The 16,346-nt window shown below is 45.0% G+C and overlaps 1 protein-coding gene across 6 annotated transcripts in view; it reads left to right on the plus strand.

Annotated features, from left to right (window-relative positions):
• The first annotated feature begins 669 nt into the window (after positions 1–669).
• Positions 670–16,346, plus strand: part of DZIP1 (DAZ interacting zinc finger protein 1) — a 55,708-nt gene continuing 40,031 nt past the window's right edge. For 3 of the 6 annotated variants that reach the window (XM_078432428.2, XM_078432432.2, XM_078432433.2), the window contains exons 1-7: positions 670–954; positions 1,636–1,732; positions 2,095–2,322; positions 3,371–3,620; positions 3,732–4,292; positions 11,729–11,813; positions 14,503–14,627. In XM_078432428.2, coding sequence (XP_078288554.1) covers positions 3,618–3,620; positions 3,732–4,292; positions 11,729–11,813; positions 14,503–14,627 — 774 coding nt within the window. In that variant the 5' untranslated portion in view covers positions 670–954; positions 1,636–1,732; positions 2,095–2,322; positions 3,371–3,617. The remainder of the gene's footprint in view (positions 955–1,635; positions 1,733–2,094; positions 2,323–3,370; positions 3,621–3,731; positions 4,293–11,728; positions 11,814–14,502; positions 14,628–16,346) is intronic. The other 3 variants (XM_078432430.2, XM_078432431.2, XM_060636836.3) reach the window with 3 other exon arrangements.

The following is a 16,346-nucleotide window of genomic DNA, read 5'->3' on the forward strand; positions in this document are numbered from 1 at the left end:
AAATACGCACTCAAATTTCTCAATCTGGGTCAAGCTCATGGCTGTTATAAATGATACATGAATACATACTTTCCGGATTACTACTTATTTTAAAATACTGAATTTTGTCCAATTGTCAGACCAAGTGTTCCAATTTTAGGTTAAAAAAATAACTACACTACTCTTGAACTGCGATATCCCGTCTCCCCCCACTGTCAAACTTTGTACCAACAGAGATACGTGCCTCGCGTCCTGAAGTGGACAAAACCGAAAGAACGCGGAAACCTACGTGGGTTTACTCCGTGTGTGCTTCTGTGCACAGACCCTAATCCCGTTTTCCACGTCACTCAAATGCACAGCTGCATTAGATAGCCTCTTCAAGGTTCCTTGCATCTGCAGACTTCTGCAATGAAAACTCCTCTCTTCTTGGGAGCGAGTTCACAGAAAGCCCCTATGGTGAGGGCCAGGCCACCCGAAGGATTGGACTGAACCTGGTTTCTCTTTGAAAAGCCTTTCTGGGAAGAACATCCCACGCCAGCAACAGAGCGCGCCCCGGCACCACGTGTCTGCACCAACGGCGGGATTGGCGGAGCGCATTTTAGTGCTGCGGTCTAGACGCGCGCGGTCCCGCCCAGCTGCCAGAGGAGCTGGGACGCCGAGAGGAGAGGCCGGAGGGAGATCGCAGAGGGGAGGGGGGCGGGTGGGGGGTGGGGGATCCCGAGGCGCCAGCGGCCGCGAGTCTGGAAAGGCCCGAACAGCGCCAGGCCCGCCACGCCGCAACTTGCCCAAACCAGACAGGCTTCATCCTGCGCCCTGGAAGAAGGAGCCGGCCCGCCGCCTCCCGCTCGGCTGCTCCTCTGCCTCCGCGGGCCCCGCCTGCGCCAGCAGCGCCTCTGGGGTCTGGGCCCCCCAGCGTCGCCCCAGTCCGCCTGCAGCGCCCGGCGCCCGGCTCCCGCCAAGGAGCGCGCAACTGGGGTGAGCCGAGGCCCGGGATGCGCCCGGAGACCTTGGGAGCTTGCGGCGGACCGGGCATCTCGGGGCCCGCGAAGCCAGGGCCTCCGCCCGCTTTCCCCGGCTGCGAGGCTAGGCACTGCAGACCCCGCTGGCAAGGCTGCGGCAGCCCCCACCCTCAGTTTACCTTCTAACGGGTGGCGCCGAGCCCTCGCTGGAGCCCACCTAGCTCGGCCTTTGTCTTTGCGGGTTCAGCTGGCCGGCCCTGCAGTGCACCAAGGACTGGTTGCGCCGCGCGGGGCTGCTGCCCAGCCGCGGGATGGGGGACGGAGGGAACGGGAAAGCGTGCCCCCTTCTTTCCTGTTCCGGCCATCTTGCGACCGAGATTCAACCAAAGGGGCAAGGATGGCCAGCAGCGCGGCGCTCTGGGCCGGAGTGGTGGCGGCGAACGGAGATGGGCACCTCAGTCCCGCGCGCCTCTTCCCTGGACCGCAGCGGGGGCGTGCGGACCAGCCCTCTCATTCAGCTCCGAGGGCCTGGGCCCAGAGCACGGGTGAATCCCTTAAGAGGCCAGAGGCACAGAAAATAGGAGGGATACCGGCCGGGAGCCAACAGTTATTTAAGCGTCTAATTCATTCAATCATTCTTTATCCACGTGTCCATTTGGCAAATTCTCAGCTCCTCACTGTGCCTGTCCGTTGTTAGGTGCTGGGGACACACGGTGAGCAAAAGAAATCACGGCCCTTGTTCCCGCTGATCCTGCAGTCCAGTGGATGGAGCCCACAGGACACAGACCTGCCAGGTCGGTAACCTGACGTCCTTTAAACAGATAGGGAAACTGAGGCCTAGGACTGACATAACTTGTTCTAGGTCAAGCAGCAAGTATATGGAAAAATCAAACTTTGAACCTAGATCTTTAATTTTATACTGGCTGCAGTGAACCGTTAATAGTTCTTTTTTCCTAAAGGCCCATTAAAAGTTGTTTGGATGTACAGTTTATATGAAGTCATATGAACTGCATGCTTTATTTCTTGGATGTTTTTATATGGATTTATTTCTAGTTCACAATATCTGGGAGTGCTAAAAATATTTGATATAACAACTTTGCTTGAAGTTACTCTGAATGGTATTTTCCTTTCTCCTACTCACATATCTGGCTGTTAGGAAAGAAAAAAAAATTCCTGATGGTTGGTCCACGCAGGGACACCCCGGTGGATTGAGGAATGTCTGGCTTTTCCTCAGCTCATTGATCTCTGTGGTAGCCACAGGCATCACCCAAAAGACCCCAAGAATGAAAGGCCTGATGTCTACAAGTTGCTGTTAGAGCAACTAGCAGCAGATGCTGCAGATCTCTGCAGATCACAGAATGCAGCTGCCTCACAAGTTTGTAAGGTAAACACCGGGGCCCTCTAAAACTTGATGGTACAAAGCTGATGGTTAAAGTTCCCCTCCATATATATATATATATATATATATATATATATATATATGTAATTTTTTTACCTTCACATTTTGAAAAGGTATCTTTTTGGGAAGACAAGTACAAAAAGTATTAATAATATCTGTGGAAGTTCCTTAATTTGTACTTTTTTTTTAATGTTTATTTATTTTTGAGACAGAGAGAGAGCGAGCATGAGCGGGGGAGGGGCAGAGAGAGAGGACACAGAATCTGAAGCAGGATCCAGGCTCCAAGCCGTGAGCACAGAGCCCAGTGCGTGCGGGGCTCATGCCGGGCTCCAACTCAAAAGCCGCGAGATCGTGACCTGAGCTGAAGTCGGACACTTAACCGACTGAGCCACCCAGGCGCCCCTTAATTTGTACTTTTATCAGTGTCTTGTACTTACCAGTACCTTATTTTTATATGTAGGCAATCCATAGAGGAAAAGAGACCCCATTTTAAAAAGTATTTCGGGTGTAAGAAATTTAGAAAGCCTGCCGTCAGATATAATTAGCTCTGCCACTATTTTAATTTTTAAAACTTTATTGAGATATAATGTACAAATGCACCCTTAATTTTCAGTGCACAATTCGATAAGTTTTGGCAAATGTATATACCCCGGTAATCAACAAACAGTAAGCACAATCAAAACAGAATATTTCTGTTATAGCCCCAAAAGTGTCTTCCTGCTGTTTTGAAGCCAGTTCCCCTCCATCCCATTTAATTTTACATAGTTTTGTTGTTTAACGTTTCTTAAGTCTGTGTGTAAAAGAGGAGGATGAATAGGCATTTCTGATCTCAAAATCTAAGGTGAGGACAGGGGTGAATAACCGGAGGCTAGCGGCCGGAACGGAAAGTTCCCGGGGATGTGGCTCCCCACTCCTTAAGGACAGGGAGGGTCAGCCCCAGAGCCAGGGAGGGTGGTGGCCCGGTGAGCTGGCGCTCAGGAAGTGCCCTCTTCCGTGGACGGGCTCGCCCACGAGGTCTCCTCTGGTCCCGCAGGGCCCTGGGCGCACGCTGACTGTGCGGGGGCTGGCGCGCCCTTTGCTCTAAGTCCGGGTCAGGGCGCTGCCATAGCAACGGCCTGGACGCCCAGACCTTAGGCCGCCGCCGCCGCCGCCGCCGGAGACCCGGCCATCTCCCGCTCCCGAAGGGTGGGGCGGCGGCGGCCCGGGAGGCGGCCGGGGCCGGGTAGACGGGACCGCCCCATCCTCGGATACCAGCTGAGGCCGCGGGTTTGCTTCCAAGCATGGTAAGTGAGAGCGGGGAGGTCGGGCTGCTGGCGATGTGGGACTTGGGGGCGGCCGGGGCTCCCCGGGACTCCCAGCTCCCTCACCACCCCTACGCTGCCTCCTCCCCTCAGCCCTTTCAGAAGCACGTCTACTACCCGCTGGGCAGCGGCCTGGAAGGACCCGACGCCCGCGCAGCAGCTGCCGCGGCGGGAGCGGCCACGATGGCCTGTGGCCCCCCCAGCGTGGCGTCGGTCCCCCTGCCCTTCTTCCAGTTCCGGCCGCGGCTGGAGAGCGTCGACTGGCGGCGGCTGAGCGCCATCGACGTGGACAAGGTGGCGGGCGCCGTGGACGTGCTCACGCTGCAGGAGAACATCATGAACATCACCTTCTGCAAGCTGGAGGACGAGAAGTGCCCGCACTGCCAGTCGGGGGTGGACCCGGTGCTGCTGAAGCTCATCCGCCTGGCGCAGCTCACCATCGAGTACCTGCTGCACTCGCAGGAGTTCCTCACCTCGCAGCTGCACCACCTGGAAGAGCGTCTGCGCCTGAGCCTGGCCGATGGCGAGCAGAGCAGGAAGCTCCTCACCAAGCAGGCCGGCGAGATCAAGTTACTCAAGGAAGAGTGTAAACGCAGGAAAAAGATAATCTCGACCCAGCAGCTGATGATCGAGACCAAAGCCAGCTATTACCAGGTGGGACGCTGCGTTGTGATTCCGAATCATAATCCAGTTTAACATCCTCGATTCCCACCTCGGTATTGAGAGTCCTTTCCTAGATCACCGATTTTTTTTCCCCCTTTGTGAGATTTTTACTGCAAATCAGAAGAAACAACATAGTTAAGCAAAATAGTAATTTTAACCAACAGCTGACATGGTTCGTTACCTTCTGTAGACAACCAGAGGATTAATAATTAAACAAGCAATGTTGTCTGTCGTGCTTTGCTGAAAGTCCTTTTTATAAACGCTGGCTGTTTAAGAAACTGTGTCCTCCCCCTAATTGATGTAATGAGAAATAAACCAGGTACAAATTGCCGTCGAGGTCTGGCCCCAGATGATCTGGAATGATTAAATTTGTGGGGCTTTTATTTCAAGATATTCTCAAGCTTGCTGAAAAGTTGTAAGAATAGTGCAAAGAAATTCATAAACCCCTCCCCCAGATTCTCCAGTTGTTAACATTTGCCACATTTGCTTTATTTTCTCATTCTATATATACATATTATTTTTGAACCCTTGGCCAGTGAGTTCCAGACTCCTAAGTAGTTCAGTTTGCATATCTCCTAAGACCAAGAACACTGACTAATGTAACAATATTAGTGATATAGAACAACAGTATTTGTTAATTGAACTGGTATTTAAAAAAAATTTTTTAATGTTTACTTTTGAGAGAGAGAGAGACACACACAGAGTGCCAGTGGGGGAGGGGCAGAGAGAGAGGGAGACACAGAATCTGAAGCAGGCTCCAGGCTCCCAGCTGTCAGCACAGAGCCTGACTTTGTGGGCTTGAACCCATGGACCACGAGATCATGACCCGAGCCGAAGTCAGAAGCTTAACCAACTGAGCCACCCAGGCACCCCTGAACATGTAGTATTTTAAGTATATTTTATGGGGCGCCTGGGTGTCTCAGTTGGTTAAGCATCGTGCTCTTGATTTTCTGGCTCAGTGATGAGATCTAGCCCAGTGATCTAACCTGGGGGCTGCCTCTGTGCTGAGCATGGAGTCTGCTTAGGATTCTCTCTCTCCCTCTCTCTCTCTGTCTCTACCCCACTTGCATGTGTACTCTCTCTCTCTTTCTCTCAAAATAAATAAACATTAAAAAGTAAAATAAAATATATTTTATTAATGTAAGAATAGTATTAAAAAAAGTGAAACCTCTTGCTTTTCTGTGTTTAATCTCTAACTGTTACAGGTTAGATATTGAGCTAAGATAAATATTGTAATTTTTTAGTATAATAGAAATCAGTTGTATATATTTTTTTATTGATTAGATGGAGAAAATGCAAAGGGTATCAACAATGTTTGATAAAGTTATCAGAGAAGCAACAGGCTGACAAGACTGATTTCATATCCTTACATTGTAGTCACTTTGGCTAAATATGAATTAAAAGGCCTCAGTGAATGGGCGCCTGGCTGGTTCAGTCAGTAGAGCATGTGACTCTTGATCTTAGGGTTGTGAGTTCGAGCCCCATGGTAGGAGTAGAGTTTACTGGGAGGAAAAAAAAGCCTCAGTGCACTTAGGTACTAGGGGCGTGAGTAAATGCAGAGAACTGGATGTAGGCACAGATTATGATGTGGTCATTAGTGCTTAGGACTGACCCAACAGGAGTCTTGAGAGAAGTGTACTTAAGATAGGTGAACAATTGGGACAGAATACTGTTAGAAAGGCTTAGTGTTTAGCCTTGGGTACACAACCCTGAGATATAATACTCAAATGACACCTAATGTTGCTAATTGCCTATTTGTTTCATAAATGCCATGTACATATTTATAAATAGTGTTGATATGGCCTTTGATAAATACATCTATTAAACAACGAATAGAATAGGTTCTATTTAGACATTAAAAATAATTTAGCTTTGGTAGCAATCAGTGATATGTTAACAGCTATGACATACAGAAATTTTATGTTTATGAACATTTTTTCATTCTTTTAGTTACTATAGAAATAGCTATTAGTAAAGATTTTCAAGTTTGAATGATACACATGAATAAAGGTAAGGGCTTCGTTTTATTTAATGACTGACACCTGCCAAGTTGGCCACTCAGCAGAGCCTCTGAATAACAGTGTTGGGTGTATGGCGTGCCCCAGTGTGACCATGTAGAGGTAGGATTGCCCAGACCATTTATTCCTACTTAGTGTGGTATAGATACACTCTGCTCTCTTAGGTGCCTTGCCATTGTCTCTTGATGGACTGAGCAGTGTGAGCCCTTTAGGGTGACAATTCCAGAGTTAGACTGTCTGGGTTTGAATCCTAACTATTCCACCATGCAAGTCAGTTAACATCTAGACCTCAGTTTCCTCATCTGGAAAATGAGAACATTAGTAGTAGGTATCTTTTAGGGCTGTTCTGAGAATTCCATGAGCTAATGCACATGCAGCATAAGGAAGTCTCAGCAAATGGCATCTGACATGTGGTGTTGATTTCCACACTGGCTTCTTGGTAGTGAGCTGTGACTCCTCAGGATCTCTGCAAGGCCTCGCGCCTTTCCTAGGAGGTGAATAGCGGTGGTACCGGAAGAAGGCCAGGGGTTGCAGTGATGATGCTGTAAGAAGCGGTGATTCAGGGAGGGGAAGTCAAGTCTGCTTCTAAGAATAGTTGGCACATAGGCCAGCTGGGGGTCCAAGATGTTACAAGTATTTCAACTCCAGGTTCGGACATGTGGGGATATTTGGCCTATGATAAGATTTATAGGAAGACAATTGATTTTGTTTAAATAGCTATTTGACTTTAGCCTGCAGTCATGAATTTGTGTTTATGGAGACCTCCAAAAGCTGGGGAAGTCTCATGGCCATGTGTAAAGGCCAGTGTGTGCCAATGATGTGGTTGTCAAATTATTTTTTTTAATGAAATTAAAAAATACCAGTGTATCATAACAGGACTTAGACTCATTTTAAGAAGAACTTTTGTTTTCGCAGCTGGAAGACTCAGATTCCTGTCCATGCTTTAGCACTACAGGCAGATTTTGGAATCTATGTCAGTGAATTTCTGACCCTGGTTGCAGTTTTTCAGTGGAGATAGTGTTGGGGTAGAAAAAAGCATGCATTTTGGGGTGCCTGGGTTGCTCAGTTGGCTACACATCTGACCAGCTTAGGTCACAATCTCACGGTTTGTGAATTTGAGCTCTGCGTTGGGCTCTTTGCTGTCAGCGCAGAGCCTGCTTCAGATTCTCTGTCTCCCCCTCTCTCTGCCCCTCCCCTGCTCTGTCTTTCAAAAATAATGAACATTAGAAAAACAAAAAGAAAAAAAAAAGCATGCGTTTTGCAGTCAGAGAGACATAGGTTAAAATATGCATCTTATAATGCTGTGACCCAATTCATTCCCCACACCCTTAACCAACCTCTGGCAACCACTGGTCTTTTTACTGTCTCTGTAATTTTGCCTTTTCCAGAATGTCATATAGTTGGTATCACTCAGGATTTAGCCTTTTCAGATTGGTTTCTTTTACTTAATAAAATGCACTTAATGTCCTTCCATGTCTCATTTATCTGGTCACTTACTGAAGAACATCTTGGTTGCTTCCAAGCTTTGGCAATTACGAATAATGCTGCTATAAACTGATACGTGTGCAGGTTTCTGTATGGACATAGGTAATCTAAGTGGCTGTATCATTTTGCATTCCCACCAGCAATGGGTGAGGGTTCCTGTTGCTCCACTTCCTTGCCAGCATTTGCTGATGTCAATGCTCTGGATTTTGGTGATTCTAATGGGTGTAGGGTGGTATCTCATTGTTTAAATTTGCATTTCCCTAACGACACGTTAAGTGGAGCATCTTTTCCTATGCTTAATTGCCATCTGTGTATCTTCTTTGGTGAGGTGTCTGTTATAGTCTTTGGACTATTTTGTAGTCGTTTGTTTTCTTTTTGTTGAGTTTTAAGAGTTCTTTGTATATTTTGGGTAACAGTCTTTTATCAGTTGTGTGTGTTTTGCAAATGTTTTCTCCCAGTCTGTGGCTTGTCTTCTCATTTTCTTCACATTGTCTTTTGCAGAACAGAAGTTTTCAATTTTAATGAAGTCTTGTTTATCAGTTATTTCTCTTTAAAAATTTTATTTATTTATTTTGAGAGAGAGCGCATGCACACATGAGGGAGGGGCAGAGAGGGAGGGAGAGAGAGAATCCCAAGCAGGCTCCACACTGTGACATTGCGGAACCCCGTGTGGGGCTTGAACTCATGAACCATGCGATCGTGACCTGAGCCAAAATGAAGAGTTGTTTGCTTAACCAACTGAGCCACCCAGGCGCCCTCAATTATTTCTTTCATGGATTGTGTCTCTGGTGTTGAATCTAAAAAGGCATCATCGAGATCATCTAGGTTTTCTTCTATGTTATTTTTAGGAGTTTTATAGTTTGGCATTTTACATTTAGGTTGGTGATCCCTTTGAGTTCGATTTTGTAAAGGATGTGAAGTCTGTGTCAACATTCATTTCTTTGTGGATGTCTAGTTTTTCCAGTACCATTGTTGAAGAAACTGTCTTTGTTCCATTGTATTGTTTTTGCTCCTTTGTCAAAGATCAGGTGGTGATATTTATATGGGTTTATTTCTTGGCTCTCTCTTCTGCTCCACTGATCTGTTTGTCTGTTCCTTGGACAATACCACACTGTCTTGATTACTGTAGCTTTATATAGTAAGTCATAAAGTCGAGTAGCATCAGTCCTCCAACTTCATCCTTCTCCTTCAATACCTCGTTGGCTATTTTAGGACTTTTGCTTCTTCATACAAACTTTAGAATCAGTTTGTTGTTATCCACAAAGTAACTTGCTGGGATTTTGATTAGGGTTGCATTGATTCTGTAGATCAACGTAGGGAAAATTGACATTTTGACAATATTGAGTCTTCTTATCCATTAACACAGATATTCATTTATTTAGTTCTTTGATTTGCTCTTCAGAACTTTGTAGTTTCCCTCCTATAGATATTTTACATGTTTTATTTTATTTTATTTTTTTGAGAGAGAGTGTGTATGCATATGAGAACACGAGCAGGGAAGGGGCAGAGGGAGAGGGAGAGAGAGAACCTTAAGCAGGTCCCATGCCCAGGATGGAGCCTGACTCTGGGCTTGATCCCACAACCATGAGATCATGACCTGAGCCAAAATCAAGAGTTGGACACTTTACCTGCTGAGCCAACCAGGTGCCCCTAGATCTCATACAAACTTTGTTGGGTTCATACATAAGTATTCATTTTTGGGGTGCTAATGTAAAGGGTGATGTGTTTTTAATTTCAAATTCTACCTTTCCATTATGGAATATAGGAAAGCAGCTGACTTTAGTATATTAACCTTCTATCCCACAACTTTGCTATACCTGGTTGTTAGTTCTGGGGTTGTTGTGGGTTTTTGTTTGTTTTGCCAATTCTTTTGGATTTTCTATAAAGACATTAATGTCATCTGCAAACAAAGAAATTCTGTATCTTCCTCCCTAATCTGTGTATTTGTTACTTCCTTTCCTTGCCTTATTGCATTAGCAAGGACTTCTAGTACAATGTTGAAAAGCAGCAGTGAAAAGGGTCTTCCTTGCTTTGTACCTGATCTTAGTGGGGAAGCTTTGAGTTTTTCCACCAAGCGTGATATTAGCTGTAGGTGTTTGTTGTAGCTAGTCTTTACCAAGTTGGGAAAGTTCCCCTCTTCCCTGGAGTTTTTAACTCTTAGACTCTTCCACTGTGAGCCTCCAGCAATTTGTCAATTACAGTTTAGGTTTTCCTACCCCTTCTTACCCTGAGTTCATGGCTTTTCTGTATTGTTCAAATAGTTCAAATATCTATTTTTTGATTTTAGAAATTAAAAGTCACAGTTTCCAGAAAGCCTCATCCTTTCCTTTCTCCAGTGCTGTGCCTGGCCCTAAAGCCCACACCGACATCTGAGTCCAGTGGGCAGGCCATGACATACTAAACTTGAGCAGTCATCAAGAGCAGAGAAAGCTGGAAAGATACTTTAAAGACTCCCCAAAATGCAAGGCCAAGAAATATGCCATAATGTTGGCTTTCTGGGAAAGAGACCCTGAACTTCTGATGCAGTTATACTGATTTGGAGTAAGCTATACTGCACATGAATAGAAGAACATGTTAGTAGCACAATGAAAATGAAACTGCAAAATCCAAACTGGAAGAAACTCTGTAGGACACGTGTTTAGTTTCTTCAGCAAAAGAATTGCAAAGATAAAAAAGATATGGGGGGCCGGGGCGGTCTATAGACCAGAAGACAGTGGAGAGACATAATGAGCAGTTGCAGCATATTTGGATCCTGATTCAAAACAAACTATAAAATTTTTTTCTAAGAATGTCCTTTTAGAGGCTCCTGGGTGTCTCAGTTGGTTAAATGTCTGACTTCAGCTCCGGTCATGATCTCACAGTTCGTGAATTTGAGCCCTGCTTTAGGCTCTGTGCTGACAGCTCAGAGCCTGGAGCCTGCTTCAGATTCTGTGTCTCCCTCTCTCTGCCCCTCCCCCACTCACGCTCTGTCTCTCAAAAATGAATAAATGTTAAAAAAAATTAAGAAAAAAAATGTCCTTTTAGAGATGGATTCTGAAATACTAACAAATGAAATATATAATATCCAGGTTTTAATTCAGGGTAATCCAGGAACAAAGATATAGATGAAACAAGTGGAATTTTTGCTTAAAATTTGAATCTGTGTTAAAGTGGAAAATAGAAATATTTGTGGATTTTTTTTCAGTAAAATTCATTTTAGGAGGCCAAGTATTTCTAAGCATGTGTTCAATGATTTATTAATGCTGGGCTCTGGGAATAATGCTATGAATAAGATAGACAAGAGCCCACACTGTCAGGAATGTGACATTCTAGAACCAAGAGGGATTGAGCAGAGAACAATAAACAAGTGAAGTGGCTAAACGTGGAAATAGTAACTGGTGAGACATGCAATGATGAAAGTAAGTGTGGTGGGACAGTGACTGGCAGGAGGGCCATCTGCCAAGGTCTTGTTGAGGATGTGCCCAGTGGGGAAGATGCTCCCGGAATGACTCCTGAATGTCAGGAAGGAGCCAGTGGGGGGAAGGTCTGGGCAAGGTTCAGGCCGGGCACGAGCTCATGCAGAGGCTGAATTTGGCCTGCTTGAGGGACAGAAAGAAGACTGGCGTGGCTGGGGTATCTCGAACAAGTTGGTGACAGGCTGGGAACCAGCTGTGGAACAGGAGCAGCATCAGGGGTTCCTGCAGGCACCCAAATGGGCTACTCTGGCTGTCGGGAGATAGCTGTCACTGCCTTGTTCTCAGTTTGGAGAGAACACCCTGGTTTACAGTTGTCTTTTTAGTCCTGCTTTTAGTATCCCTTGCCAGGATGATATCTTTTGGGGGACTGTTCCCAAGAGGTGGTGCTTTAGGTACCCCAATTTTAATTGAAATTAGGTGGGAGAGCACTTGTTACAGACATTCATATTTGTTGCTGTCTCCTTTTCAGTGCCATTTTTGTGATAAGGCCTTTATGAACCAAGCTTTTCTACAAAGTCACATTCAGCGCCGCCACCCTGAAGATTCTCACCTTGGTAAGTCACGAGCTCAGCTTCACAGAGCTGTTTTCCTTTTGGTACCTTTCTCTATTTTCAGTGAGGCATGGTCCAGTGCATCTCTCAGTCCTTCTAAAAGTATCATAGTCTTTGTTCATTCATGAAATATTGGGCGCCTACTATGTGCCATGCACAGCACCAGGCCTGGGGCTATGGGCGCACACGAAACAGACCAAGTTCTGCCCTCTGGGGTCTTACATTCTGTTAGGAGGGGCAGAGGAAACACACTTAAATAAATGAGTGGTTCCTTTCAAACGGTGGCAAATGCAACACGGAAAATAAAACAAGAATGGGGTGGAGGTGGTCAGCAAAGTCTTCATGGAGGAGGCCTTATTTGATCAGAGACTGGATTGATGAGGAGGTCCCAGCCCGGGGAAAAGCTGGGGAATGAATATCCCAGACATGGGGAGCTCTGAGTGTCGGAGGTGTGAGGGGCAGGCAGCACAGCATGTTTGAGGAACAGAGAGAAGATCAGTGGAATAGAGCGAGCAAGGCAGTAGTGTGTGGGGACATTGGAAGGGAGGAGGCCAGGTCACGTGGGACATTGAAGGCCCGGGCCAGGAATGTGGGTAGCGGCTGGTGAAGAGCGTAGGGGCCGTGGTGGTGGAAGCAGGTGGAAGAGTGAGGAGGCTACTGGGGTAATGCAGGTGAGTGATGTGGCAGCAGGACCAGGACGGGACCAGGGAAGACCAGAGAAGTGAAGATGGAGAGGACGTGTGTTCTGCACAGAGCCCACAGACATGTGACTTAGCATGAGAACGAGAGATAAGAGAAAGACAGTCTTGGATTTTGTCCTGTACATTTGGGTGAGTGGCAGTGACGTCTACTGAGGGGATCTAGGGGTGGGAGGTGGGCTGAGGAAGGAAGGAGAATGAGAGTGTGTGTTGGTCAGGGTAAATCTGAGGCACACATACAAACGCCATGCGAGTGGAGATGCAGGGGCTCTGGAGGTCAAGGTGAGGCCCAGGGTGGAGATACAAATCCAGGAGTCGTTAGCAGAGCGGGGCTGGATGAGCTCACCTAGACAGAGAAGAGAAGGTGGCTAGGGGCCAGCCTCAAGGCTCTCCCAACATCAGGAGCTCAGGAGGAGCAGCCTAGTGGGTGAGAAATAGTTATGGAAGCAGGAGGGAGACCTGGGGAGTGTGTTGTCATGGAAACCAAGGGAAACAAGTGTTTCAGAAAGGAGGCAGTGACCAATTTATTGAATGTACCTGAGGCGTAGAGTAAGATGAAGACTGAGAATTGGTTATTGCTGTCACGATGGCTGTTGTTGACCTTGACATAGCAGCTTCAGTGGATTGGTGTGGACAAAAGCCCAAGGGGAGTGAGCTGAGCTGACAATCAGGTGAGCAAGTGGTCATGTTGTAGACATTTGCTTCAGTAACATTTGCTGGGAAGGACAGCAGAGACATGAAGCATTGTCTGGAAGAAAATGTGGAACAAAGGGAAAATTTTTGTTTCATTTGATGCGGGAGATACAAAGATGTGTTTGGGTGCTGATATGAATTAACCATGTATAGAGGAGGAAAATAAGCAAGAGAGGGCAGGAGTTCGGTGGCTTATCAACTAGATTTCCTGTTACTTAAATATTCTTAAAAATAAAAAGCACCAGGTCTATTTCTTCTTGCAGATCAAAGCATTCTGCAGATTGCCTACAGACCAGTAACCCACTGGAATTCTCATTATGATCTTAATGTTTTCATATCTAGATGTACGTACTCCTAACTTGTCACTAAGTACTTGCTTTCCGAAACCTCCCTTTTTTGCCAGTCTGTTTCCATTCCTGCCTATTTCGGACAAACAGATCGATTTAGGAAAATAGCTAAGCTTTGTGTAAACAATACGAATGACATAAAATTCCACATGGAAGTCATGGACCGTTGATACTACTTAGCAATATAGTGGAGAGATTGGGAAGGTTAAATAGTTTAATTAATCTACCATTCTTCCGTGTGAAACTGACCTTCTTTCTCTTCTGTTTCAGTATCTTATTCTATCTCATACTCGTTTCAGAGAGTATTTCGGACTCTGAAATGAGTATTATTTCTTCAGGTCATCTTTGAGATTCTGACTTTCCACTTTGGCTTTCATACCTTGCATGTCTACACTCACAGACACATGTACATCCATTCAGTCATGTGCACATCTTCATGTAAGTACATGTACATAAGTATCTTCCCTTCACTTGTTGCTTCCTTTTACAACCTTCTGCTACCTCTTTTTGGCCCTGTGAACAGTTTATGGCCCCAGTTTGCATCTTGAATGCCAGCCTCTGATTGTCTTAGCACTGATGGGGTTCTCAGGAGAATGTGGTGGGAGCCAGAAAGATAGTGACCTGCCGTGGAAGCTTCCCTTCTCTCACTGAGACAGGCATCTCAAAGAAGAGCCCGGGATTATTCCTTGTCACCGTTATTATTCCCTGAATGGGCTCTCACACTGTCTCTGGAGGGTAATCCAATACGGTGGCCGAAATAATCTGCTGAAAGTAATTCAGTGCCCAGTAACACGATGGGCTGCGAGCAAAAATTGGCTCATGTGGCACAAAAAAGTAATAATATCCCAAGTTGGAGCAGTTTCCTTTGTCTTTGTCATATCAATAAGACCCTGTAAGTTTTCAGATAGGTTTCAGTAGAGGTGGTATTTTAATAAAATATTTCTGTTGCAACAGAGTATAAGAAAAAGGCACAGACTGATAAGCTCCAGAGTGAGATTGACATGCTGAAGGAGCAGCTGCAGCTCACCAAGTCTCAGCTGGAGGCTGCACAGCACGCCCATGCTGTCAGGTTCTCTAAGGTATGGTACTGAGTTCGGAAACGGTGGGATGGTGAGAAGGATTGGGATTAATTCCTTTTAAATGTTTGGTGGAATTCACCAGTGAAGCCATCTGGTCCTGGTCTTTTCTTTGTTGGGAGGTATTTGATTACTGATTCAATCCCCTTATTCATTGGTCTGTTCAGATTTTGTTTTTCCATGATTCAGTCTTGGTAGGTTGCATGTTTCTAGCAATTTATCCATTTCTTTGAGATGGTCCAATTTGTTGGCATATAATCATATGCATAGTGGGCTATTATAATCTTTTGTAATTCTATAGTGTCCGTTGTAATGTCTCCTCTTTCATTTATAATTTGAGTCCTTTTTCTTTTCTTGGTTAGTCTAGCTAAGAGTTTGTTAATTTTGTTTATCTTTTCAAAAGCTCCAACTCTTAGTATTGTTCATCTTTTCCATTGTTTTTCTGTTCTCTATTTTATTATTTCTGCTCTAATCTTTATATTTCCTTCCTCCTGCTAACTTTGAGCTTAGTTGTTTTTTTTTTTTTTTCTAGATCTTGAGGCATAAAGTTAGATTGTTTACTTGAGATATTTCTTTTTTTCTTAATGTAGACATTTTTAGCTGTGAACTTTCCTCTTAAAACTGCTTTTGCCATATCCCATACGTTTTCGTATGTTGTGTTTCCGTTTTTGTTTATCTCAAGATCTTATTTACTTCCCTTTTGATTCCTTCTTTGATGCATTGGTTGTTCAGGAGTGTATTGTTTATTTTCCACATATTTGTAAATTTTCATTTTCCTTCTGTTGCTGATTTCTTCTTCTTTTTCTTAATGTTTAGTTCTGGGAGAAAGAGAGAAAGCACAAGTGGGGGAGGGGTAGAGAGAGAGAGAAAGAGACAGAATTCAAAGCAAGCTCCAGTTTCCAAGCTGTTCAGCACCGAGCCCAATGTGGGTCTCAAACTCATGAACCAAGAGATCATGACCTGAGCTGGTCTGTCACTTAACCAAATGAGCCTCCCACTCTCCCCCTTCCTGTTACTGATTTCTAGTTGCATACAATTGTGGTCAGAAAAGATACTTGATATAAATTCAGTCCTCTTGAATTTGTTAAGACTTGTCATCTAATGTATGATCTATCCTGGAGAAAGTTCCACATGAGCTAAGCAGACTGTGTGTTCTGCTGGATACTATCTGTTGGATATTATATGTCTATTGGGTCCATTTGGTATGAAGTGTTCAAATCCTGGGTTTCCTTATTGACTTTGTGTCTGGGTGATCTATCCATTGTTGAGAGTGGGTATTAAAATCCCCTATGATTACTGTGTTGCTGTTTATTTCTCCTTTTTGTTCTGTTAGTATATGCTTTATAAATTTAGATGCTGCAATGTTGGATACATAAATATTTATAATTCTTATACCTTCTTGATAAATTGATCTCTATTATTGTTAAGTAACCTTTGTCTCCTGACATCTTTCTTTTTTTAACGTAGGCATTTACAGCTATAAATTTCCCTCTTAGCACTGCTTTGGTTTCTCTTTTTTTTTTTTTTGTTTTTTTTGTTTTTTGGTATGTTGTGTTTTAATTTTCATCCATCTCAAAGTATTTTCTAATTTCCCTAGTGAGTTTTTCTTTGTCTCATTGGTTGCTTAAGAGTACAGTGTTTAGGGGCGCCTGGGTGGCTCAGTCAGTTAAGCGTCCGACTTCGGCTCAGGTCATGATCTCGCGGTTCATGAGTTCAAGCCCC

This window comes from Panthera onca, chromosome A1 (genome assembly GCF_046562875.1).
Source record: "Panthera onca isolate mPanOnc1 chromosome A1, mPanOnc1 haplotype 2, whole genome shotgun sequence".
Taxonomy (NCBI): Eukaryota; Metazoa; Chordata; class Mammalia; order Carnivora; family Felidae; genus Panthera; species Panthera onca.